The sequence below is a fragment of the Osmerus eperlanus genome, chromosome 3 (genome assembly GCF_963692335.1).
Source record: "Osmerus eperlanus chromosome 3, fOsmEpe2.1, whole genome shotgun sequence".
In the NCBI taxonomy this organism is placed as follows: domain Eukaryota; kingdom Metazoa; phylum Chordata; class Actinopteri; order Osmeriformes; family Osmeridae; genus Osmerus; species Osmerus eperlanus.
This window is the reverse complement of record NC_085020.1, coordinates 15,858,069-15,882,621: the sequence shown is the minus strand read 5'-3', so window position 1 is coordinate 15,882,621 and position 24,553 is coordinate 15,858,069. Positions and strand designations below refer to the sequence as shown.

The 24,553-nt window shown below is 39.1% G+C and overlaps 1 protein-coding gene across 3 annotated transcripts; it reads left to right on the top strand.

The window, feature by feature from the left end:
- ccdc93 (coiled-coil domain containing 93) lies at positions 1-19,711 on the top strand. 3 transcript variants are annotated; one of them, XM_062457410.1, is made up of 23 exons: positions 1-60; positions 410-523; positions 617-711; positions 990-1,101; positions 1,216-1,314; positions 1,418-1,474; positions 1,627-1,727; positions 2,255-2,291; positions 5,756-5,854; positions 6,040-6,090; positions 6,177-6,263; positions 6,434-6,550; positions 6,677-6,739; positions 6,857-6,930; positions 7,076-7,157; positions 11,045-11,119; positions 11,231-11,302; positions 11,399-11,507; positions 11,643-11,725; positions 11,807-11,844; positions 11,950-12,034; positions 13,009-13,122; positions 19,020-19,711. In XM_062457410.1, exons 1-23 carry the CDS (start codon positions 7-9, stop codon positions 19,074-19,076), a joined length of 1,875 nt encoding a protein of 624 aa, XP_062313394.1. In that variant the 5' UTR covers positions 1-6; the 3' UTR covers positions 19,077-19,711. The 3 variants fall into 3 exon arrangements, with proteins under 3 accessions (XP_062313394.1, XP_062313392.1, XP_062313395.1); XM_062457408.1 differs by having other exon boundaries at positions 1-117; XM_062457411.1 differs by having other exon boundaries at positions 53-190.
- The last annotated feature ends 4,842 nt before the right edge of the window (positions 19,712-24,553 follow it).

The following is a 24,553-nucleotide window of genomic DNA, read 5'->3' as shown; positions in this document are numbered from 1 at the left end:
TGTCACATGCTTCCAATCACATGGCATGCAGTTATGGCGGCCACATCGGTTTTCCAAAGAGTAAGAACAGGTTCCAAAATTGGAGCTCAATATGACCAAGAAGGCCACCTTATTCCGGTAACATTGTTGACACGCTGTGAAATGTTGTTTCTTGCTGTTTCTGCTTTGGTAATAACACAATATTTCCGAGGTAAACTGACTGGGCGTCTAAAATGTGCTGGTAGCTAGCTAGTTAGCAACAGGAAGCAGCATTATTGGCCGGTTAACGAGTAGGCAGGTAGTGCTACGTAGTACGAGTAGCTGGCTACCGTTGTTAACTAAAGTTGCAAAGCCAAAGGATGATTTTGCCTCGGTCCTGCTATTAAATAGTTAGCTAACCGTAACCTCTTAACAAAACTGTTGCTTGCAGGTTGAGACAAGGGAGGACGAGGAACAGATTTTGAAGCTTAGAGAAATCCTGGAGCTTCTGCTGGCTGCTGGATACTTTCGAGCCCGAATCAAAGGATTGTCCCCTTTCGATAAGGTACTTTGAGGCATCTTGCCTTAAAATTCACAACTTTTGGCTCACGCTAGAAACTGGAGAATTTCATAGGGAAAAATCAATATTTGTCTTTAGGTGGTTGGGGGGATGACCTGGTGTATTACAACATGTAATTTCTACATTGATGTGGACCTGCTGTTCCAAGAGAATTCAACCATTGGCCAGAAAATGTAAGTTGAAGCAGACTACTGTAAAATTATCTGTGATATCTATCTAATTTCTCCAAAATGTAACAAGCCCTCATGACAGAATATCCCTAAATTGAATGTGCTCCTTGTACAGGTTGGTTGAGCATTCCAAGCAATTCAGGGTTAGCTGGGTTACCATTTCTGTGGTATATTATATTGTATTATAACTAACTGTATGTATGGGAAATTAATATGCACAACCACTTGAACATCATAACTATATTGTTCTATCTCCAAAAATTGTGTTTATGTTTCTACAGAGCACTCACAGAAAAAATAGTGTCTGTTCTGCCCAAAATGAAATGCCCCCATCGTCTTGAGCCCCACCAGATTCAGGGACTGGATTTCATCCACATATTTCCAGTAATCCAGGTGTGTATTGCAAAGAGTAGGCAGCAGTTATTTTACATGCTCCTCACACACACAATGCAGTGAAAAGTAATGTATATGTAGCAGATTTGTGATCCATTGTCTTGTTTTTATCAGTGGCTTGTGAAGATGGCTATAGAGACCAGAGAGGAAATGGGAGACTATGTGCGAGCCTACTCCATCTGTCAGTTTCAGAAGACCCACGAGTTTCCTGAGGTAGAGATTGATGTTTTTTTTATTTGTATTTTTCTTACAAAACTTCATCAAAAGTTTTATAGCTTTAGAACATCTGATGAAAAGTCTTCTCCCCTTTTTGTAGGATGAAGACTTCCGGCATAGGAAAAACAAGGCTGTCAAGGCAGTACTGGATGTCACTGTAAGTAACTCCATTAAATATAAGATGCATGTTTTTGAGATGGCTCTAGCTACTGGCTGTGGAACTAACCTTCGGCTCTAATCTTATTTTAGATTCTGATTTTTTATTTATTGAGAAACTCAGAAACGTAATTTTCTTCTGGGTATTTCCAGGAAGTGTACAAGCCCCAGAGGAAGTACAAGAGACAAGCGGAGGCAGGAGAATTGTTGGAGGAGGAGTCCAAAGTTCACTCCACTCTGTTGGAGTATGGGAGGTATGCACACTTTTTCTGTCCTCCACGTCTCCACAATTTCCATTGTCTGTTTATATTTTGCATAGATTCTCTAGGTTCCTATTTTGCATTGGAGAGTTCAATTAGTTACCCTCTGTGTTTTGCTCAGCTAATTTAACATAATCACCTTAATGTTGCTACTTCATATCTGTCCATAAATTCCATCCCTGTGTTAGACTGTCAGGTTTACTCCTGTAAGGACAGTGTGTGTGTGTGTGTGTGTTGTGTAGTTTTCTGCAAGGAGTGGTATTCAAATGAATGTGTAAGCAAGGTTGGATATGATTTTGCAAGCTGCTGAAAAATGCATGGCAAATTTCCTGCTGTTTTGCTGCTCTGTGTTTTATGAAAACAGTATCCTTGCCTATGTTCAGATCTAGAATTTGGATGTTGTTTTCAAGTGTACAATTATATTGACATACATACAAGGAAAAAAAAGTACAATGAAAAAGAATGGTATCACTGTTCAACATTACAAAATATTTCATTTGACAAATCCTTATTTTTTTCAGACGCTATGGATTCAGCAAGCAGTCAAAAAAAGACCAGGTGAATGCCACATAAGTAGCATCAGGTTAAATAGATGTTTTGTCATTAAGCTTGGTTGTGTTAATTACAAGTGTCAATAACTACAGACTCTGACAGTTAATTACTGGTAGGGCTGAACGATTAATTGCATTTGCGATTATATCGCGATGTGACAAAACAAGATTTTGTAATCGCAAAGGCTGCGATTTTACTTTGGTGCACGTTACACTTTACCTTGACCTGTACGATGGCCTCAGGCTAGACAGAACCTGACACTACAGACACTTTGCCAATTTTGCCTTTAAAAAAGATGCTGCGCAGTGTCAAGTATGGTGCAAAACATGCCTGGCTAACGTTGCTAGCTCACGGGGCAACGCCACCAACCTAATTCGGCCCTAAAAAAACACCACAAAGCCATGTACGATGCATAGCTAAAATGCTGAACACCAGTGTGTCAAATAAGCCAAATAACACCTGACAGGATCACTGATCGAAATGTTTCAAAGCCTAACTCCATATTCATGTACGAAATTACTCAAGCAGTAACAGCATTCATCACAAAAGATATGATGCCCCTCGGTGATACACATACAGTAGGATCACTATGGCTGTCAGTGCCATTATGTTTCTGTTAGCCTACTGACTGGATCAGAAATGTTCAGACAGTGTTTCTTTTTCTTTTAATTCTTGATTTAACCTTTAGATGCGTGAGTTCTAAATATTTCCGACTGCCCCCACAGCGCTTTTTCTCAAGTTCTTTTTCTAAAAAAACGGTAGTGCTAGCTAGCTTTAGTTAAGAAAGTGCAACGCACATGTTATTAGCCTACGTTTAGCTTTGATTCACCAAATGTTTTCCTTAATTTTTCTGAACTTTGTGTGTTATGTTGCTGACTGGAGATCAGTAGTGTCAATAACTGTATAGGTCATACTATACAGTTATTCGCCCATCTCTGTTGAATATTACAGAATATAAAAATAAAATATAATCGCATAAATAATCGCAAATGCAATATTGGTAAAAAATAATCGCAAATGCAATCTTGGTAAAAAATAATCGCAAATGCAATATTGGTAAAAAATAATCGCAATTATGATTTTTTCCAAAATCGTTTAGCCCTAATTACTGGGGTAGAAAGTTTATCACTTAAGCCTTTTAATTATTTTGGGGGTTTCACTGAGTCTGTAGTTAATTTGAATAAAGTCCAATCTGTTTGATCTGAGGTATATTGTATTTGGTTTATTGGGTGTGCTCAAGCCTTCGGCGAGAGCACAACCTTTGTTCTCTCACATATATATTATTATTCTTTTTGCCCCCCTAAAACTCAGTCAATATTTGGCCTACATAGACAACCTAGGTGTCAAGTTTCGTCTTGGTAGCGATTGAGTTGCTTCTATTGGGATTTACGTTCCGTTGCATGGCTTAGGCTCAAGTTACGTTTTTGTGGCGAAAAGTGAAGCTAACGGTGGCTAATTTGCTAGCCACAGTCACTGACGTTACTAACGTCACTAACGTCACGAAAACACGCGTGACTACCTGTAGCAGAACATTCGTTTCGCATCTGTTAACTTGGGGGATAGCTAGGCTAACTATAGCTTTACTGCAAGGCAGCTGCAGAAACGCCACAAGCAAAGAGGCCAGGGTGATAACTATTTACTTTGTGATGTGAAACACAATTGTGAAATGTAATGTACAATATTAGCTGATATTATTAAGGAAGTAGGCCCACATCTACTTTCGGAAACGGTAGTCTACTATTTCACTGAAGCATTAGCATGACATTAGCCTCTGTTGCCCGGGCAACACATTTACATGTAGTCATTTACCAGATACTACAGTGGTCTATGATGCATCTGTTTTCAATCGTTAAAATAAACATTCCTCACAAATACATTTTCGTTGAAGGATTTATTATGACATTACATTACAAGTAAACGATTTGTTGGTGAAATTATCATTACCTGTGGTTTCAAACCAGTGTTGCTCACTGCAACGCTGTAGCCTACGCGACACACACTACGAAAACATCTACACAGCTGTTTAGGAAGTCAAATGGCGACAGAACATGTTCGGCACTCCCCTTACTTAAATCAAGTCTTTCAATAGGTGAAACTATCTGACTACTAACCTAACCAACGCAATCACTACCAAGACGAACACAGCAGTAGTCTAGTACTGTACTGTAGTAGAATTTACCGGGGCAGCTTCTCCACACAGGGCTATATCGCATTTTGCGTTGTTACTGACAATGATCGCTACCAGTGAGCTTTTTATGAATGAGCGATTTTCCACTAAATAAATGTCAAGCTTATTTATGTTTTTGGGTGCATATTTTGAGTTAGCAGATGGTACTGTTTGAATCGCGATTCCATCTTCTACTGCCGGGTAACGTCGTAGAATAATCTTCAAAGGGGGTTCTTTATTAATGAATGAATGCAATATGAGTAGGCTAAATGCCTGAAAATATCACGAGAAGGGAAAACTTAAAAGGACGTTTAAGTCATAGAGATTAGGTCAATTTTTACACCGGTCTGCCAAATTTATTCATTTTGATTCAGCTATGAGGCTGCCTCTTGCAGGGGAAATGAGAAGACATCATATTTCATTCTACACTTCACTCGTATTTTGAGTTGTAAATGAGCAGCAAAAAAAGATGCTTTTAAATCTATGTAATCTTTACAAATAATAAGTAGGCCCTATGCATTTGTATATAAAATATACAGAAATATCAGTTCTATCATGTCATTAAAAAACGGACCCATGTGCAACCGACGCAAGCAAGCACACCCTACAATTTCCTCAGAAATTGTACCCTCTCTAGTTATTTGTGTTGCTTCTCATTTTATGGAAATGAAGTAAAAATTATGAATCTTTCTCCCTCTTGCTGCATACAGTCAAAAATGATACAAACACTGTCTATTAGGCTTGCCTTACTGTTGTATTGCTTACTGCTGCTGGAAGCTCTGAAAACATTACCGCAGATTGTGACTCTTAAGATCAAGCTGTTAAACAACAATTTAATGATTTCACAGCCTTTTTGCTCATATTTACCTTGGTAGCCAATTTTTCTATTTTACTATTGTACTAATGGATAAAGGAATTAATTGTTTTGGAATTAATAGTTTTGTGAGTGAACTCATATCCCAAGCTTCAATCAGTGGAATATTCTCTAAAAAAGACTAGATAACAGGATTGAACTGGGAGATGAGAAAGTATGTTGGTGATGTGTTAACCCGTTAAGGAGTAGCGTCACACATATGTGATTCTGAACATTCCAACCGACTATTTTCCGATAGACAAAAACTATATGACAAACGCTATAGTATGGCTTCAAAATTTTCAATTAGGAGGCTAACAAGTAACACTAGCAGGTAGTAGCATTGCTACAAGTATTATGCTAGGTTGCTAGGTAACGGAAGCTAACTAAAACTAGCTAGCTTCCGTTTTGGAAAAATAACTCACTCTTAATGAGCCTTCTATTTTCCAGGCAAATGAGCGGAAGGCTTTATTGGTTCAGGGCTCTCAGGCCTTGCCGCCAGGGATGATGGAGGTGTCGGAGGATGAGGATCTGCAGGCGGCAGAGGAGGTGAGTTCTCAAGACACCTGTATAAATATTGTCATAGCACTTTTGCTGTTGGAGATTATTCATGTTTTGTCAGTTCAATCTAAAATATAACTGTTATTAATACTTAAGGTAGAATCTGCAATTCTACCGTAAATTGTTGGAACATTAGTCATGATTTAACTGACTGTCTTCCTCATCCTTCATAGCTGTGCATCAAAACCCTGATGACCAACATGGCTGCCATGGCAGCTGAAGAGGTAAAAAAGCATAGATTGTGTACATTATTTTAGTTTTACCGATGTATTAGTATATTTGAGATGGTTGTTAATGTGATTTTCCACAGGGGAGGCTAACAGCTAGTGCAGTGGGCCAGATAGTGTGTCTGCAGTCTGAGGAGATTAAGCAGATAGCATTGGAGTATGCTGAAAGGGTGAGCATCTAAAGCTATCAATGTTTTCGCAATGTCGTTACTTTGAAGTATGACTTTGGTGTTAACAACGTGTAAGTTTTGGACATAATGAATATAGGATCTAGGTTGAAAGGGTATGTATTTTGATAATGTGTAGTTATTGTAATGTTACTGTTTTCACCTGTTACTAGCAATCTGAGCTATCAGCAGAGGACCATTCAGAGTGGTTTGGACCTCTGCAACAACACCGCCGCATGGTGGCCTCTTTGAACAAACAGATCATGCAGAAGACCAAACAACTGGAGGAAGTAAGAACTCACAGTATTGGTATACAGTTACCCTTAACGTCCCCTTATTTACACTTTTTGAGATATAATTGTACAGTGTACTTCTTTGACAGTCAGAATTTCCTTTGTGTGCGGTCTGGTTTTTAGTTGCAGGCCAAGCATTTGGAGGTGAAAACCGGATGTGAAGAGGCCAAGAGCAAGCTAATGGAGGTGAGGTGTTTCAACAGCATGTTCAAGGAGAACTACCGTCCCTACCTTCCTGTAACTGACTTAATATAAGTTGTAGTCAAATGATTGAAGTTTCCATATTTGACCTTGTGTTCATAGGCTTCAGAGCATTCAGAAATACTGGAGAAAGAACTGAGTGCTCTGGAGGAGATGGAGGCTCAGGCTGACACAGGGTGAGTGTTGCGTCCTTTCATATTGTGTTGCGTCCTCTCATATTGTGTTGCTAATGTAAGTCTTAAAACATCATATACTCACATCTGTTAAAGTTGAATGTGTCACAGTAGCATGTTTAGTTTTTTCGTGTTTGTTCTGGCCCAGGCTATTGGATAAACTGAAAGCTTTGGTTGCCATGAATGAAAATCTGAAACACCAAGAGCAGGAGTTCCGCACACATTGTAGAGTGAGTATTTGTCTATACTTATCCAACAATACACGTTTCACTTAGTACACAGTAGGCCTGGACCGGTTACCGGTTTCAAGGTATATCACGGTTTGAATGCGGTTTTAATACCTTTCTAATTTTCCGTTATACCGTTGCTGTGGTATGAGCTGTTTTTTGTCTCGTCAAAAACGGAAAGTGCAGGAATCTTTCAGGTTTTACGCAGCGGAGAATGTAACCCTCCGGTTGGTGCGAGCAAGCAGTCAGTCACCACCAGGTGTATAGAAGAGCCGAAGGAGGTGCACTCCTGGAACCAGGGGTGTCGTTAGACCCTTTTTACTGGGGCACGTTCCCCAGTATAAATCTGCTGTGCCCCAGTAAAATCTAGTTTGAGTTTTAACAATTTACTTTATTAGTCAGTGCATGAATTTTGATTGGTATTCCCGTAAAAAAATGTACGCAGTATCCCAATCAACGCTTGTAAAATCAAAGCAGTTTAACCTAAAACACAAACCGATGCACACAGAATTCCATGTCAGCGCGCTCTTCTGAGCTTGCCAAATAGCCACTGCAGCACGCACACAGAAGTCCAGGTGTCGGACTCGGCACACAAGTCAGAATTGAGGTAGGCTAAGAAAAGGCAAAACGAAAAAGTTTGTAAATGATAGGCCTACCGATCATCTTATTTTGACTAAAACATAAAAACAATATTACATGAAGCTCAAAAAAACAGTATTTGTGCTCAAATGAATGCAAAAAGAATGTGCACGCTCGCATTAACCATTGATGTCCCGGCCAAAGCTGATATAAAACTTGCGTCCCTGAACTGTCGTATAGTGTGTTAAGCAAGGAGTGTCTATAGCCTAGTAGTGCATTGTGCGCAGCAAGCTTGAAAGAAAAAAAAAAAGGGATATGAATAGGTGCCTGTGCCCCGGTAGAGTTTTATGTCTAACAACACCCCTGCCTGGAACTTTTCCCTGCTGTATGGGAATTTTTTGGGTACCGAAAACATTCAGATGGCCACGAATGAAGGAAATACAACTTGAAAGACGTGTTTTAGTGTGGTTGCTAGAGGAGGCAATGCGTATGATATCCCATATACGGGAGCACCACCCATCACCAGAGCTATAGAAAAAGAGTTGCGACACTTCCATTGTAATCGAAGAATGCGGAAGTAAAGCGTGTCATGTGCGACCTATAGTTCCAAACGTTGTATATTTCCAACATTCAACCCCATTAATTTTCAGTGTTTCCGAAGCAAGTTAGCTGGTAAATTGATCAAATTACAGATTTTTTTTATATTTCAACACATTAGTGGACCTCTTATTAATTGTTATTAGTACATTTACATTTAGTCATTTAGCAGATGCTTTTATCCAAAGCGACTTACAAGAGAGAGCTTTACAAAAAGTGCATAGGTCAATGATCATAAAATCATTGCGGGTAGCCAAAACATGGAGCATACATTGTGAAAAAGCAAATAAGTGCCAATAGGTGGAACCAGAAGAGCATGTAGTTAAACACATTTAAATTAAACAACATGATCCTTGAAAGTGCTCGAGTGTACCTGGAGGAAGCAAGCAACAATAATATAATTCACAGCAAGTACAAGCAGTTAAATCAGTTACAACTAACCAACAAGTGCAGCGAGTCCCTCAATAAGTGTCATAGTGTTCCCGGAGGAGAGAAACTAACATCTGGACCAACAAATCTTTCTTAGGGAGTCGGGCTATTAATCAGACGGTTGTTGGTTCGATTCCCGGCCGTGCCAAATGACGTTGTGTCCTTGGGAAAGGCACTTCACCCTACTTGCCTCGGGGGGAATGTCCCTGTACTTACTGTAAGTCGCTCTGGATAAGAGCGTCTGCTAAATGACAAAAAAATAAAATAAAGTACCGTTGTACTCCCGGAACAATTGCGTCTTTAGCCTTTTCTTGAAGGTAGAGAGACAGTATCTCTGACATCAGTATCTCTGATGGATGTGGGGAGATGATTTCACTACCAAACAGAAGAGCTTGGGTTGTGAGCGGGCGCTCTTGAGAGGTGGGACCACCAGACTGTTGTCCAAAGAAGACCGTAGGTGGCGGGTGGGGGTGTAAGGCTGGACGAGAGACTGGATGTAGTCAGGTGCAGTCCTGTTCACCGCTCGGAAGGTCAGTACCAGGTTCTTGAATCTGATGCTGGCCGTGATGGGAGATGAAGAGCGGGGTAACATGGGAGCGTCTGGGTAGGTTGAAGATCAGGCGGGCTGCTGCGTTCTGAATCCTCTGGAGAGGGCGGTTTGCGCATGCTGCCAGACTGGCGAGAAGCTAGCAGCTGGGTGGAATGCTCAGACAGGTATCTCCTGATCTTCCGGATGTTGCAGAGGGTGAATCTGCACGACCAGGAGACTGCAGCAATGTGGGCCGTGAGGGTGAGCTTGTCATCTATGGTAACCCCGAGGTTCCTGGCAGAGGATGAAGGGGTCAGCGTCGCAGATCCCAGTAGTTTTTTATATAGCCAGCTTTAGTTAAAGTTTATCGTAAGATAATAGCTTGTTAGATTCTAAATGCAGTTAGAGCTAGACTGTAGGTCTAGTATCGTAAGCAACACTTTTACTGTAGCTAGCTAGAGAGCATGTGTATCATAACCAGAGGGTCAGTTGGTTTATAGTCTGTCAAATTAGTTCTAGTTATTAGTGTTCTTTGGCATACAAAGTTAGTCTTCTCTTATTAGCCTAGTACATCTGAATTTCATATTAAGGGGTCCCCAATCGGCTCTCAACGCTCGTCAGGAATTTCAGGTCCACTCGCTAGCTCAACTAGATAACATGGCTAGTTTGCATCTAGCAAGGTTGTTCCTTGGTACAAACAAACTTGACCCCCTTACTGGACATATTGTATAATAAAAAAGATTATTGAATGCAATTGGTTGCCTTGTATATTCTCTTCTATTTACCAAACTCCTTTTTTGTCTTAAATTGAGCAGTTGCTGGTGTGATTGCTATCTAGATTAGATTCAACTTGCATCAAGTACTACAAATATAAGTGTTGTTAACGTGGTAAATTGTAAGTGGGCTGATGAATTAAAAAAAATTGTTTAACAAGTCCCATTTACTTCAACAGTCGAAGGTTAAATGTTAAGTATAATTATGTTAAGTTATGTATTACATTAACTTATAACACTAGACAGCAATATTGGGAAGCAGAGCTAGAAATGGCTATGTTAGCTACCATACTGTAGCCTAATGAGGACTATTGTCCTCGGGAGTCAGGTAGCTGAGCGGTTAGGGAATCGGGCTAGTAATCTGAAGGTTGCCAATCCGATTCCCGGCCGTGCAAAATGAACTGAAGTGTGTCCTTGGGCAAGGCACTTCACCCTACTTGCCTCGGGGGAATGTCCCTGTACTTTACTGTAAGTCGATCTGGATAAGAGCGTCTGCTAAATGACTAAATGTAAACTCACACATATCAACCATTTCTCACACTGAGAAGCGCAGATTTCTGCAGAGTTGATAGTTGTCTCGAGTTATACAGAGTTAAAAACCAGACAATATGAAACACAGTATGGTAATCTCATGCCAAACTTTTGATAAAACTTGAGAGCCCTGCTACCACATTTCTGCGAAATGGCATAACATATATTGTGTTCAACAAAAATATTTTAGAGCTGTAATTGCAATACTGTGAAACCGTGGTATTTTTTCTCAAGGTTATCATACCGTCATATACAGAGTTAAAAACCAGACAGTATGAAACACAGTATGGTAATCTCATGCCAAACTATTATCATACTGTTATCATACCGTCAAAATCTGATACCGGCCCATGCCTAGTGCAGTGATTCAACACTTTTCCTTATAAAATAGCTACAAGGTCATTTAATCTTTACATTTAAAACTACTGTAAGCTTTACTCTTGTTTGTCTAGGAGGAGATGGTTCGTCTGCAGCAGAACATAGAAAACCTGAAGTTAGAGTCTGGAGACAACACCAAGGAGGAGAAGGTGGCTGACATAAACTTGTCTTTGCATGTCCAGTTTACACACGTGTGCCAATATGTTAAGTCACTCTCTCTAGCTCTCACTTCTGTCATGTTCTCTCTCTCCCTCTCTAAGGAGAGGAGTTTTCAGTTTGACAAGCGGCACAGTGTAGACAAAGAAAAGCTACAGAAGATTCGTTTAATGATGGTAAAGGCTGTTGGTGACAGTTATGATATATGAATTTACTGGTCGTACATATAAAGTAGGCAATAGCTAAATACTGGATGTGCTCGTCTACCATAGGCACGAAAGAACCGTGAGATTGCCATCCTGCAGAGGAAGATAGATGAGGTGCCGTGCCGGGCAGAGCTGACTCAGTATCAGAAAAGATTCATTGAGCTGTATGGTCAAGGTGGGTTTTACTAACTTCATTAAACATTTGATCTAAGTTCAATAACATGTTCCAAAATATGTGAACTTTATTCTGTTCTCCCAAATAAGACTCAGCCAGGTTATGTTTCTGGTAATTTTGTTTTCCACTTTGCAGTTTCAGCCACACACAAAGAGACCAAGCAGTTCTTCACCCTGTACAACACACTGGATGATAAGAAGGTTTACCTAGAGAAGGAGGTAAGACGGACAAGATCCATCCTGTTAGGTTTAAGCTTGAGGAAAAGGTTTTGTGACTTTACTATCTTTTTTTTCCCATAGGTGAATTTGCTGAACTCCATCTATGACAACTTTCAACAGTGAGTATTAACCAGATCTTCATTCAGATTCTTAAGTTAGATAATAGGAGGTGTTGCTAAGTCAGTATATTTCCTGTATGATCTGTGGTCTGCTGTCTTGCTTAGGGCTATGGCATCTTCGGGGGCTAAAGAGCAGTTCCTTAGACAGATGGAACAGATAGTCGATGGAATCAAACAAAACCGCATTAAGGTATGGAACCATTAATGCTCTTGTCAATACTTTGTAAATATAAAGCTTTCATCTATGTTGGTGAATTCCTATGATGATCTAACAATGTCTTCAGAACCTTTTATACCTAATATTTCTGAAGTGGGTTTAACATATGCCAGACCTATTCATGCTACAGCCTACAACTTTATGTTAAATCATTCAGCACATACAGTATGTAGCCAACTGAGAAGTTGGGCTAAATTAGACATGCATGACTTATTATTAGGGGTGTAACAACAAGGCTGTAGGCATGGAGTCAACATTGGGGGGGACAAATTACATTTTTAATGATAATTTCGGACAGCGTGCGTGGTTGCCTGTCGTAGCGTAGCACATTTATATTTTTATATCAATATATTGGGGGGGGGGGGGATTTTGACCTGATTTGAATATTGGGGGGGATGTGTCCCTCAATATATATTATGATTACGGCCTTTAGTAACAATATATCGCAATACAAAAATGTTACAATATGTATCGTAGAGTTATGGCAATATTTTTTACAATATGATGTCCGTTTGATCCTATTGGTTGAGCTACCAGCACGCGACGTACTCTGCACCTGCGTCATGCGTGCATTCACAGAAATCGCTTGAACTGAGTTAACTAAATTGTATGTACAACAAAGATTTTTTTTGAAAATGTTTAATGTTTTGGAAATATATCTGTTAATTGAATTTCAGTTTAATTTAAAATGGTCAAAATATTGTGATACGTATTGTACACCCAGTGTCATGATGCGTATTGTATCGTGAGCTGAGTGTATTGTTACACCCCTACTTATTATAGTTAGAAATTAACACATACTTCTAAGCTTAACCAGAATGGGTAATATATGAATACTTATCCAGAATGGGAAAAATACATTTTAGGAAATGCTAATTAATTATACATTTACATGCACGCAATGTTGATGTTAGATCTGGCTATTGTCTTTGTGTTGCTGTACCCAGATGGAAAAGAAGAAGCAGGAGAACAAGATGAGGAGAGACCAGCTGAATGATGAATACCTGGAGCTGCTCGACAAACAGAGGCTCTACTTCAAAACTGTGAAGGACTTCAAAGAGGTTCATACAGTAGTGTTTTATTGTGACTATGGTTGTGTCTGCACTTTAGATACTAGGGAATGCGGTATTATAAGATGACGATATTTGTCATTGAGTGGAAAGCTGTCTCGTGGATGCATAGTAGTATCCAAGCTCCCACCCCTCGTTCCTCGGCTTGAGGCAAAGGCCCCGGTGGATCTTGGTGGTATTGCATTTCTGATTAGGTACCTGGCTCGTTCCAGTAATTTTATTCTATTGACAAAGTCAAAACTATCCCCCTCCCCCCAAAAAATTATGTTCTCGAACCTGGCTCAAACTAATACCTTTAGATATTAAATAAATAATTTTCGTGGATTTTTGCTGCGTTTGAAACATATCCAAAATGGATAAACTAGCAGCCCATGTGTCAAAAACAGTTGCATGGAACTTTGCTCACAGGTGGGAACAGAGCACAATCACAAAAGGGAACATTAGCCGATGGCTGATTTACCTGACGCTGACTGAGCACAGGGAGAAAGGTTCTGATTCTACTGTAATGCCTGAGCTTAAACGCTTGCGACTGATTGTCGTAAAGTATGACGTGTACAGCTGGTTGTGAGTGTGTGTGAGCCTCAGAGCCAGGAGAATGGGGAGTCAATACTGCGCAAGACCGGACGTGCCGGAAGTTCAAAGTGCCAGTGAGCACTTTCCATAGAAATGAAGCGGGACAAGGCGGAGGGAGCAGACGCTTTGTGAACAGCTCATATTAGCAAAGCCCTGAAAATCAACAGTTTGGTCTTAGAGCAAGGTTTTGGTGAGTTATATCAGATGTAAATCCGTGGGGGGTTTGTCCAAATGACTTAGAGATGTATGAATAACCCTGGGCACTTCCTGAAAACATGCCGCAGACTATAATATGGCTAGCGCAAGAGCTGTGTAAAGTGAAGGCTCTCCAGGCACACGTCTACTGTAGTCCAGAAAGCATGTAAACTAATACAAGAGGAACAAAAAATATCTCAACATATCCCTCCAAACCACCAGCACAGCAGAAAAAGTCTAAACCAGACAAGGCGCGACTACTGCAGCTCATTCTGGAAACACTTCTAACGCTGCAATCCTGGCTGCTATTGGTACTCTTCAAAACATGACTCAAGACTTCAAAGCGGAGCTACATCACAAAAGCGGTCAAACTCTAAACTTTAACTCTGCCGAAATCAAAGAATGTAAAGAAGAATTCAAGATGCTGCATGAAGATGTGAAACCACGTAGAGAGAACACAAAGCTAGGGAATAAATCAGCAGAGGTGGAAAAAGGAGCATTACAAAAGGAGATGGAACATAAGATTAACACTAGAAGCGCTGAGCCATTTTTCTACTCCCTACTTATAGCGCCGTTGAGTCTACAGACAGGGGCATTGTTACTGACATACAGTGCCCTCCAAAAGTATTGGAACAGTGAGGCCAATTCCTTTATTTTTGCTGTAGACTGAAGACATTTGGGCTTGACATCAAATGATGAACGTGAGACCAGAGATCAACATTTCAGCTTTTATTTCCAGGTATTTACTTCTGGATCTGATGCACAACTAAGAAAATAGCACCTTTTGTTTGAATCCACCCATTTGTCATGTGAGCAAAAGTATTGGACCATGTGCAAATTGGGATTTTCTGTGCTCACAAAAATGAAGACAAAGCACAGAAACAGACTGAATGCTGCGCCTGATATGCGTGTTGCGCTCTCCTCCTGCACCACGGACTGAAACGCACTACAAAAACGCTGATAGGCCCACCTATCCCATTAGCAATGTTGAAATGCTTTGTATAATTTGTCATATTTTTGTAATTATTACATATTTTGTTCCAATATTTTTGTTTCAATTGAATGTTGAAAATAAGAAGAAATGGGCTATAATTTTTTTTTATAGCCTACATTTAATGTCCAATTAGGCACTTATTGGATACCTTCTTTAAATATTGCTGGTTCAATTGTTCAGCGAGAAGAATCACTCAGTCTGAGAGTTTATTAACAATGGCAGTAGGCCTACAAGTTCTGAAATAACAATAAAATATCCTCATTATTGTTCAATAATGGTCAAATCCACCTTAATTTTGTGATTTACGAATAATGTCTATTGGCTTGGGTCGCGAAGGCTTGTGACTTTTAAAATATGGGTCCCCAGAAAAAAAGTTTGGGAAACACTGCCTTACATAGTCGGCTGACAAGATCATGTTGTCCCCAGTCAAAAGTATAAACAAACACATGGACATCATAAACATTCAATTGTCTAATTAGATCCAGTTATACTGGAAAAACATGTAATGTTTTTCATTTATTGTGAGGACATGGTCCAAGTATTGCAAAAATTAGAGCGATGTATAATTATTTGGAAATTCTAGGCTATAGGCTTACTTGATGTTAGCCTGTTGAGGCTTAGCCTATTAAATTTAACAACTTTCGGAATGACAAGACACAGTGGATAATATGGCCGAAATAATATCAGACTAGATGAGAATGGGTATTTTGGTTTTATGTAGGCTATTGTATTACTGTAACATTTGGGACTCATGTAAAACAAAAAATGGATTTGATAAATAAAGTAGGCGGCCTATCTACTACAACTAGCCTGACAGATCATTTAGAATAGCCAAAAGAGAACAAGTTTTGTTCCCTTTACATCTACGGACTAAATAGAAAAAAATAGGCTAATCTGGGGTACTGCATTGTGCACAGGATTTCTTTTTTTTTGTTGAGCTGGTAACCCGTGGATGCATCTTCCAGGCTGTTTGAAAGATGCGATCCCATCCGCCCCTAATGATCGATCGCGTAGTGAATCAATGCATTTGGTCTCAACTGTTCCTTTCAACGGTGTAGCTTACTCAAATTCCAAGCATTCCATTCTGATAGGCCTACTTACAGCTCAATAATAAATTCATTTAGCTTACTGTATGCAGGGAATAGCAAAACAGATATGTGCTTTTAGTAGCTGAGGTTGGGGCGAATTAGAGCAAATAAAATAGTCTGCATCTAAGGGTGTGTTCACTCTTGGCAGCTAGGTTTGGTTTGATGAAAACAAACTTTGATGCGATTGCTCTGTTAGCAAACCAGGAGTATAGGCTATATTTTAATTTTTAGTCCGGACCAAGAGATCCAAGAGAACCGAACTACAAGTGTGAACACGACAGTCATAAACTCCACCAGTGATGAGCAGTAGCCTAATTAGAAATTAGTTTTTGCACCAGTCGTGTTGATAAAAACACACAAGCCACAGTCCAATTTATTGTTCAGGGAGCAAACATTTGAGAGCAGGATAAACGGGAGAGCAAGCAGAGATCGTAGCTTCTATCTTAGAAGTTCCAAACATAGACTTCTCTCATTTTTGCAATACTTGGACCGTGCCCTGTCAATAAATAAAGAACAATAACTGTTTTGCCAGGATAATTGGATTTATCGGACCCTAGAATGTTTGAGGCTATTTCAACAGCTTATATAGACCTATTGATCGCAGACTATAGTTTGTGTCCACTAATTCACCTTACATATGTAGATTGTAAATTTTCATTCGTGATTTTATTGGCTAATGATTCGTTTGAATACAATGCTTTCATTTGTTTATCTGCTTTACAAAACATAGCTTATTTGCAATCGTAAATTATTGTTGCCGCTCTAAAATAATGGGACATGAGGAATTGCGCTTATACCATTGTCGACACACAAATGTATGTGAAACAAATGCACTTCATATAATTAAATTATTGTTATCATTTTGCACATAATTATATATAGGCTATATATGTATGTATAAACTATACATATTAGGTATTTTTATACACTATATATGAACTTTGTTTGAATAACAGAAGACTCGCATTCGGGAGCAACATATGCTGATAAGAAAGAGAATCGCAGCCTTGGGATGCAGGTGAAAAAATGCGCACCTGACAGCTATTTAACAGTAAATGGGAGTGAAATAGCCTTAAATGAGCTTTTCCCGGTGTGATTTTGAACATCACCAAACTTAACCCTCTCTACAAGGATTTCGACGCAGATGCAGAAGACCTCCCCAAAGAGGACAGGCACGGAGGGCTGTATGGCTGAAAGTTGAGCAAGCAAGGAAGGCAGGTCTCTGAAGACTGTGGGTAGGAAATTAACATATTTTTTAGGGGGCAAGTGTTTTTCTCGTCTACTCCCTCCACCCCAAGCCAATCTAGCTTCCATTTTCCGATGGTCGCTGGTTGAGTGAATTTCATCTTTGGAACCTGAGATGGTGACGGAGACTGACCGTGTCCTGACATGCTTTTTTTATTTTTAGAACGTGTGGTTCTTTACGCACACGCATCATCAGTCAAGGCGAAAATCAAAAACATTCTATGGCAACTGGACCGGGTCATATAGGCTACGATGTTTTTGACAAGTTAATTAAATTATCATTGTTATTTGAGGAAACTATGGGTGCATTTTTTGCCCCTCTCCTAGTGATATCAGTGGCAAAATTATATTTCTTAGGCGCAGTTTTGCCCTTTGCCCTCGTGTATTTCCGACGCTGCTTCCGGGGCCCCCAGGCCTTCATTTATGGACAAAGAGTCACACCATAGACACAATTAACCAGGGTCCTTGAATCCTGATTACAAGTGAGTTTTGAATACAAAATTATGCTTATGGTTTTGCTACTTTAAAAAGGAAAGAAGGAAAAACTTCTACTGTTCAGGTAGAATATATATACAGTTCAGGTAATTTATTGTTTTGTAATTTCTCTTTTAAATGTGTTTTGCTGTATGTTCAGTTTAAAGAGCAACATCTCTTTCATTGCTGTTAATGCAAGAGGGCTAATAGATAAGAAAATAATTTTTTTAATATAATATAATTGTTGTACAAGAAACACATTCTAAGGTTGAGGATGTTGTATTTTGGTCTAAACAATAGGGAGATTACTTACTTTAGCCATGGTACTTCAAGATCAGATCCTAAATAACTGAGTTCAGATTATATATGGCAGACAAATTTGGTCACTGGGTGATTCTTATGCTAAACATTGATGGATTAAAATTCATCTTGATAAATATGTATGGATATAACATTGGCTAAGAAAACCAAAACCTATTGGAACAGATTGGCTTGCATTTAGACAATCTCAATATAACTCAACTGAATATCATAATATGTGATCTAAATCTAGTCCATTGCATTCATTCCATCCCTGCAGATACTCTGTAGGTCATCCAAACACCACGTTCACTAACTTTTGCAATGAACACAGCCTGGTTGATGCTTGGAGACACTTAAATCCAGGAATATTTAAATACTCCTGGTTTAGCTCAAACCACAAATTGAAATCTAGAATTGATCACTGGTTAATTGCAAATCATTTGCTACATGACAATAAGGGGATGGGCATTTTTGTCACTTATTTCGATCATTGATAGGTCTCAAAAAACGAGTACTCGGGGTGGGGCGTGTGCGTCATGAAGATAAAATATTTCCGTAAGATTGTTACGAAAATTAATGTTGACAAATAATGACATGAAAACATGAACATATGAAAATCATCAATGTTGTTAAATATCGTCTTGTCTCATGAGTGTATCATCACACCCCTATTAGCTGCCTTCGGGTCATTGTGACCCACCTTTTTGCACCACGACGGTGGGTCACAATGACCCGAAGGCAGCACAAGGGTTTTAAGGATCTACTGATTAGGACAATTGCATTGACAACATGGATAGACAGTCGTTGAAGAATAGTGACAATAGTTTTAGAGTGCACACACATTGTATTTGTTATTATATGGTAAAACAACACTTTCTTAAAATGTTATTGTTAATGAACTGTATTGATTGAATTTGACTATAAGCTGATTTGTATTCATTAAGCAATTGTCATGAATTGAAGAAAATATATTTGATTAATAGTAATAGTCACATTTGCCATGTTTTTGTCTACAGGAGTGTCGTAAGAATGAGATGCTGCTGTCCAAGCTCAGAGCCAAGGGTGCCTCATAGCCCAGACTGGCTCCAAAACCAATTCTTGTGTATACAGACAGAAATATGGTAACTGTGTTCATCTATTTATAACAGCCATAAATTATCAGTAGACATTGAGACTGTTTTCATTGCCTTGTTCTGATTATTGTCTTGAGCCTTTTGGCATGACTGATTTCACCTGTGGCAGGGCAAGAGGTCACAATGTACTGTATAAGGACTCTGGTCCTACTGACATCTGGAATATTCTATTGCCTACTGCATTCACTTGTGCACAGCCCTAGTGGCTTGAACCATTGATGTAGCACCTAACATTGCTACTCCATCAGTTGACCTTGTGCAAGGCTCTGTCCTGTTAGGAATGTGAATTAACCATATTATCATTTAATGTAAGTATCGCATCAGACACCTTTGTACAAAGAAAGCATTGGTTTGTGTTACAAAATGTCAAATGTACTTGTTAAGATGAGCAATGTCAGGTTTATACAATTAATTAAGATTAATATTCCAATATAGCAATGAATTCACCTCTTTGTGAAAAATTGTCATTTGTCTGATGTAATTATGGCATGCTTAACAAGAATGTATTAAATCATTATAAAGTTATTGTATTATTGGTAACTGTTGCCATTCATTAAACACTGTACTGAATTTTAGAACTTTTACATTATCATTTCAAGTAGTTGTATTTATAAGAATATACAGGCTATCTCTTTAAAGAAAGCTTATTCAGCCTTCATTGTATTAACAAGAGGCTCTGGCTTCCTTGTCAGGATGATGTATCAGACATTCTTGTGCTGTGTGGCTCATGGCTGTTGGTTTTAGGTTTGTCATACTTGTCAATGAGAAACATTATATTGCACCAACAGAACTCAGGATTCCCGAGATGTAAACAGAGACACACAAACTAGATTCACACAATGCTTTATCGCTTCCTCTCATAAACAGACACTGTATATGATGGTTGTCTTGATCATGCTAGGGGTTTGGCCTGCTGTGCGAGCTTAATGATTGTGGCACTGCACAGATACTGGTCATAGAAACAAAAGGTGAAGCACTGTTTGGCAGAGACATTCAAACATTGTAGTTGATGTTGATTAGTCTTTAATACAGCCTCAAGACTTTGTGTTGATGACTCCAATTATAGTCTCCCAATTTATCTATTTTAAAAAGTTTGATGTGCCTAGCACGTTGTAATGCCATTGAGAACAAAGGTGGTGTACATTTAAACTTGCCTAACTTGAACTTAAATAGTAGTTGCAAACAGACGCTAAGAGACTATTCTGAGTACACCCAAACAATAACGTCATGAAGTCGATCTGTACGTACTTATCCCTGCACATTTTGATACATTATTTTCAAAATAACAATAAGCTGACAGACTAGGTTAATGATACAAATGAAAGTAACTTACATTTTTATAAATACAATTTTGATTGAAAGTGGGGCACTTATGTGGTGAAGGATATTATGTGTTTGTGCATGTTAGGTGAAAGTGCAAGTGCGTGTGTCCATCTGTCAGTGCATCTATCCCAGTGCATTTAGATAAAATGAGAGACTGACCCATGTGGAGCAAGTGTGTTTACTCTGAACAGAGGACATTGTGTTCAGTAACTTAACGTTGATTGGAGGAAGGGTTGAACATAAGTAAAAACTGAGGGACCCATCTTTACAGCACAATTGGTGGATTGCTGGGACCCCACTGAAGAAATTAGGCCCAACACCAGACTGTGTGGGGCTTTAGTTAAGGAAATAGCTGCCAATGGGTTCTGGTGCTGTCTGGAAGTTTGTATTTGGTGAAGGTAAGACTAAATAGGAAAATAAGATATTGTGATTGTGAGTCTAGTCTTTCTTAAACAGGAGATTTTGGGTGAAATATACAACATCCATAAAGCTGAACTGCCACAATGAAACGTTTCAATTTTGTAGTTCAGAGACAACTGATCTGATGTGTGTCATGCCACTTTTGGCAAAGGTTGAGGAAATACCTTTTGTGGTTTGCCTATGTGTTGTTTAGATACATGTTTATTATATAACAGCTCATGAAACAAAAATAATTCATAGGCATCTTGTACCCTGCTGTTTACTTTTCAAACAATATTAATATTAGGCCTAACTAAAGCAGCTAAGCAATTATTGCTGATTTTAAAATATAATGTGTATTCAATTGTCAAATCATTCCTTCTCTCCACTGCAGGTGCACTTCTGCCTCAGCCGATCCGAGGGACTGTCACACAATAGTTGCTGTACTGTCGCGTTGGAATTGGATACCATCTTCATATTATACTCAGTGGCACTGTAGGAGGAGCGCATGAGCCCAATGGACACAGTAAGTTGACTGTAAGAATAAAAAAATACAGCCCTGTCAATACTACATTGACTACTCAATTTAGTGTGTGTTCATGTATAAACTAGAGTGAGGACAATTTCCGGGGAAATTGTGAGGTGTGCTTGCGTCGGTTGCAGCTGGGCCAGTTTTTTTTCACTATATCACCTCCAACCCTATTGTCTAAACTAATATCAAACATCCAAACCTTCTAAGAATTTTCATGTGCTTACATTTTACAACTGATATTTCTGTATATTTTAAATAAATATTCATATCTATTATTTATGAAGATTGCATAGATTAAAATACATACATTTGTTGCTGCTCATTTACCAAAATACTAAATGAAGTGTAGAATGAAACAGGGTTTTCTTCTCACTTCCCTTAGTGCAAGAGGGAATGGTGATAGGCTATGTGGCAGCCTCACATAGTTGGAAAATTTGCATCAAAACGAAGACACCGCAAGACAATGAAATCCCCTGTCCACCCGGCTCCCGATAAGCTAACTAATTTTAGCTTGCTACATAGCCGTACATCCATTTGTAACGCAACACTGCATCTACTGACCATCATAATTAAGAGAGTTTGTATATTCTGACTGTTAAACCATCCTTAAATAACGTTTTATGAATGCTTGTTTAAAAATGATAGGCTACTTAATGCTTATGTCTTATTTTTCATTTTAGATGACCGAGCACTGGACTGTAGACGATGTTTGTAAATGGCTTCAGACTATTAATCTAATCGACGGTAAAGAAATCTTCAGAGGTAATGGAAAGAATCGTCAGATGTCCATTCTGTGATGTCGTTAAGTTCCAGCTTACGAAATATTTGCAGGATCTACAGCTTCTTCATCACCATCTTCCTGATTTCCACATTGTTTGCGATATAGAGGGATGTAAAAGGAGTTACACAACAATACCTGGCTTAAGAACACATATTTACAGGAAACATAGGGCTGCTCTCAGAAAGCATACAGATAATAATTTAGACAATGTAATATCCTCAGCCGGAAATTAAATTGACCAGGTGGATGACATAAAAGACTGTTCATCAAGGAAAATTGTCTGCCAGACTTAAACACCTTGTTGTCAGGGCTACAGAGGCACGTGGCACTTTTTATATTAAAATTACAAGAGAAACCTCTTCTCCCCAAAATAACCCAGGACACATTTGTTGAAAGTCTTCAATTTCTAATACTGTTTTTTCAACAGCATTATGCTGACATCATCAAATTTCACCTGGACCAGTCAGGATTCAGATTGAGAGACCATGATGAATTGGACAATCTACTTTCAAATGAAACTCTTTGACTGTGCCTTTGAGTACGTAAAATCTGAGTACAAATTAATACCATTTTGAAGGGAGAATCTGAGTTTTGTGGAGCCAGTTCAACATGTCCTTGGTGTCAGTAGCAAGGGGAAGGAAGATACTTTCCAGTATGTGCCAGTAAATTATGTTTTGAAGTTTTTTTGGGAGAAACAGGACATTTTTATTATTTTCAAAGAAGCTGTGAGAAAGTTTCGAAGGATCTTCTGGAAGACTTCACAGATGGAAATATTTTCCAAACTCCACCATTTTTGGGTGATCCAAGTATTATCCGTATACATCTATACACAGATGAATTTGAAGTGGTGAATTCATTAGGCGCTAAAAAAGCAATACACAAAGTAACTGCCTTCTATTTTACAATTGGAAATCTAGAACAAAAATACTAATCCCAGTTACGGCACATACACCTGTGTCTTCTAATAAGATACCAGCTCTCTCAGAGGTACCCCCTCATGGACATTCTCCGTCCTCTCCTTCTTGATCTCAAAGAACTATACACAAAAGGAATTGAGATTTGTGTGAATGAAAGAAGTCATTTTTTTGAAGGGGGCCCTAGCAACCATTTCTGCAGACAATTTATCCGCCCATAACTTGGCTGTATTTACATGCTATTTTAATAGTGGCCGGGTGTGCAGGTTTTGCATGATTACATACAGCAACTTAAAAGCACATGTAAATGAAGACAGTTGTAAGGCTGGGTGTCAAACCTGCCCCCACCTCTCATATGCTAAAGTCTGGAGTTTCTGGATGGTCTCAACTTGATGGCTCTCACACCCCATTCAAGATGTGGTCTGATTGGTTGTCCTTGTGTATGAAGGGAATTGCAAGACTCTTGAGAATGTTTAGTACACAAATCTCAGAAGAAGTTGACTGTAAGATGAAAAGTAGATTTATTGTCAATATTTGAAATGTGCATGCTTGGCTAATTGCTAGGGATATTTCCAATGAAATGTCTCCGCTTGCTCCTCAGCGCGCGCTCTCCACATTCTCACACTCAGCCTTTCACTTGACACACGCGCGAGCTTGGCGAGACGCACACAACATTTTAGGAGATCGTGGGCTGACCAAGCCCCCATTCATTAGATACCATTGGATTCCCTGGATCAAGACGAGTTAAACGCACCCTATGACGTCAATTTCCGGTTATATAGATTTTCCGGTTTTATCAAAAACATTTGAAAGCCTACTCCTACTACCATTGTTTTCCAATCTTCCCCAGAATTGGCACACATCATCGTCAGAGCAACCCTCACTCAGGTATTACTTTTATATTGGATTTTCAAAACCGTTTGTCCGGTACAGCCAATCAAAATTGGCAACAAAGCAACCAAACAGGAATTTGGGTCAAATCTCGGCAAATCTTTGAGATATCAACACTAAACTTGGTATATCGGTGGAAGACACTACAACATGTTACCATGTGCAAAGGCAACTTCATATCTCCAAAAATGATTGATATAAAGCAAATCGAATTTATCGCTAACGTTAAAATAATGCTTTACACATCCGCCAGTCAAAAAACGATACTCTGATTCAATCACAAGTTCATATGAAGACTCTTGAGAATGTTTAGTACACAAATCTGAGGAAAAGTTGACTGTAACATGAAAAGTCGATTTTTGGTGAATATTTGAAACATGCATGCTTGGCTAATTGCTAAGGAAATTTCCAATGTAATGTCTCCCTCTGCTCCTCAGCACGCACGCTCCACATTCTCACACACTCAGCCTTTCCCTTGACACACGCGCAAGCTTGGCGAGACGCATACACAACATTTCAGGCAATTGTGGGCTGACCAAGCCCCCACTCATTCCTTGGCTTGAAGTGAAGGCCCTTG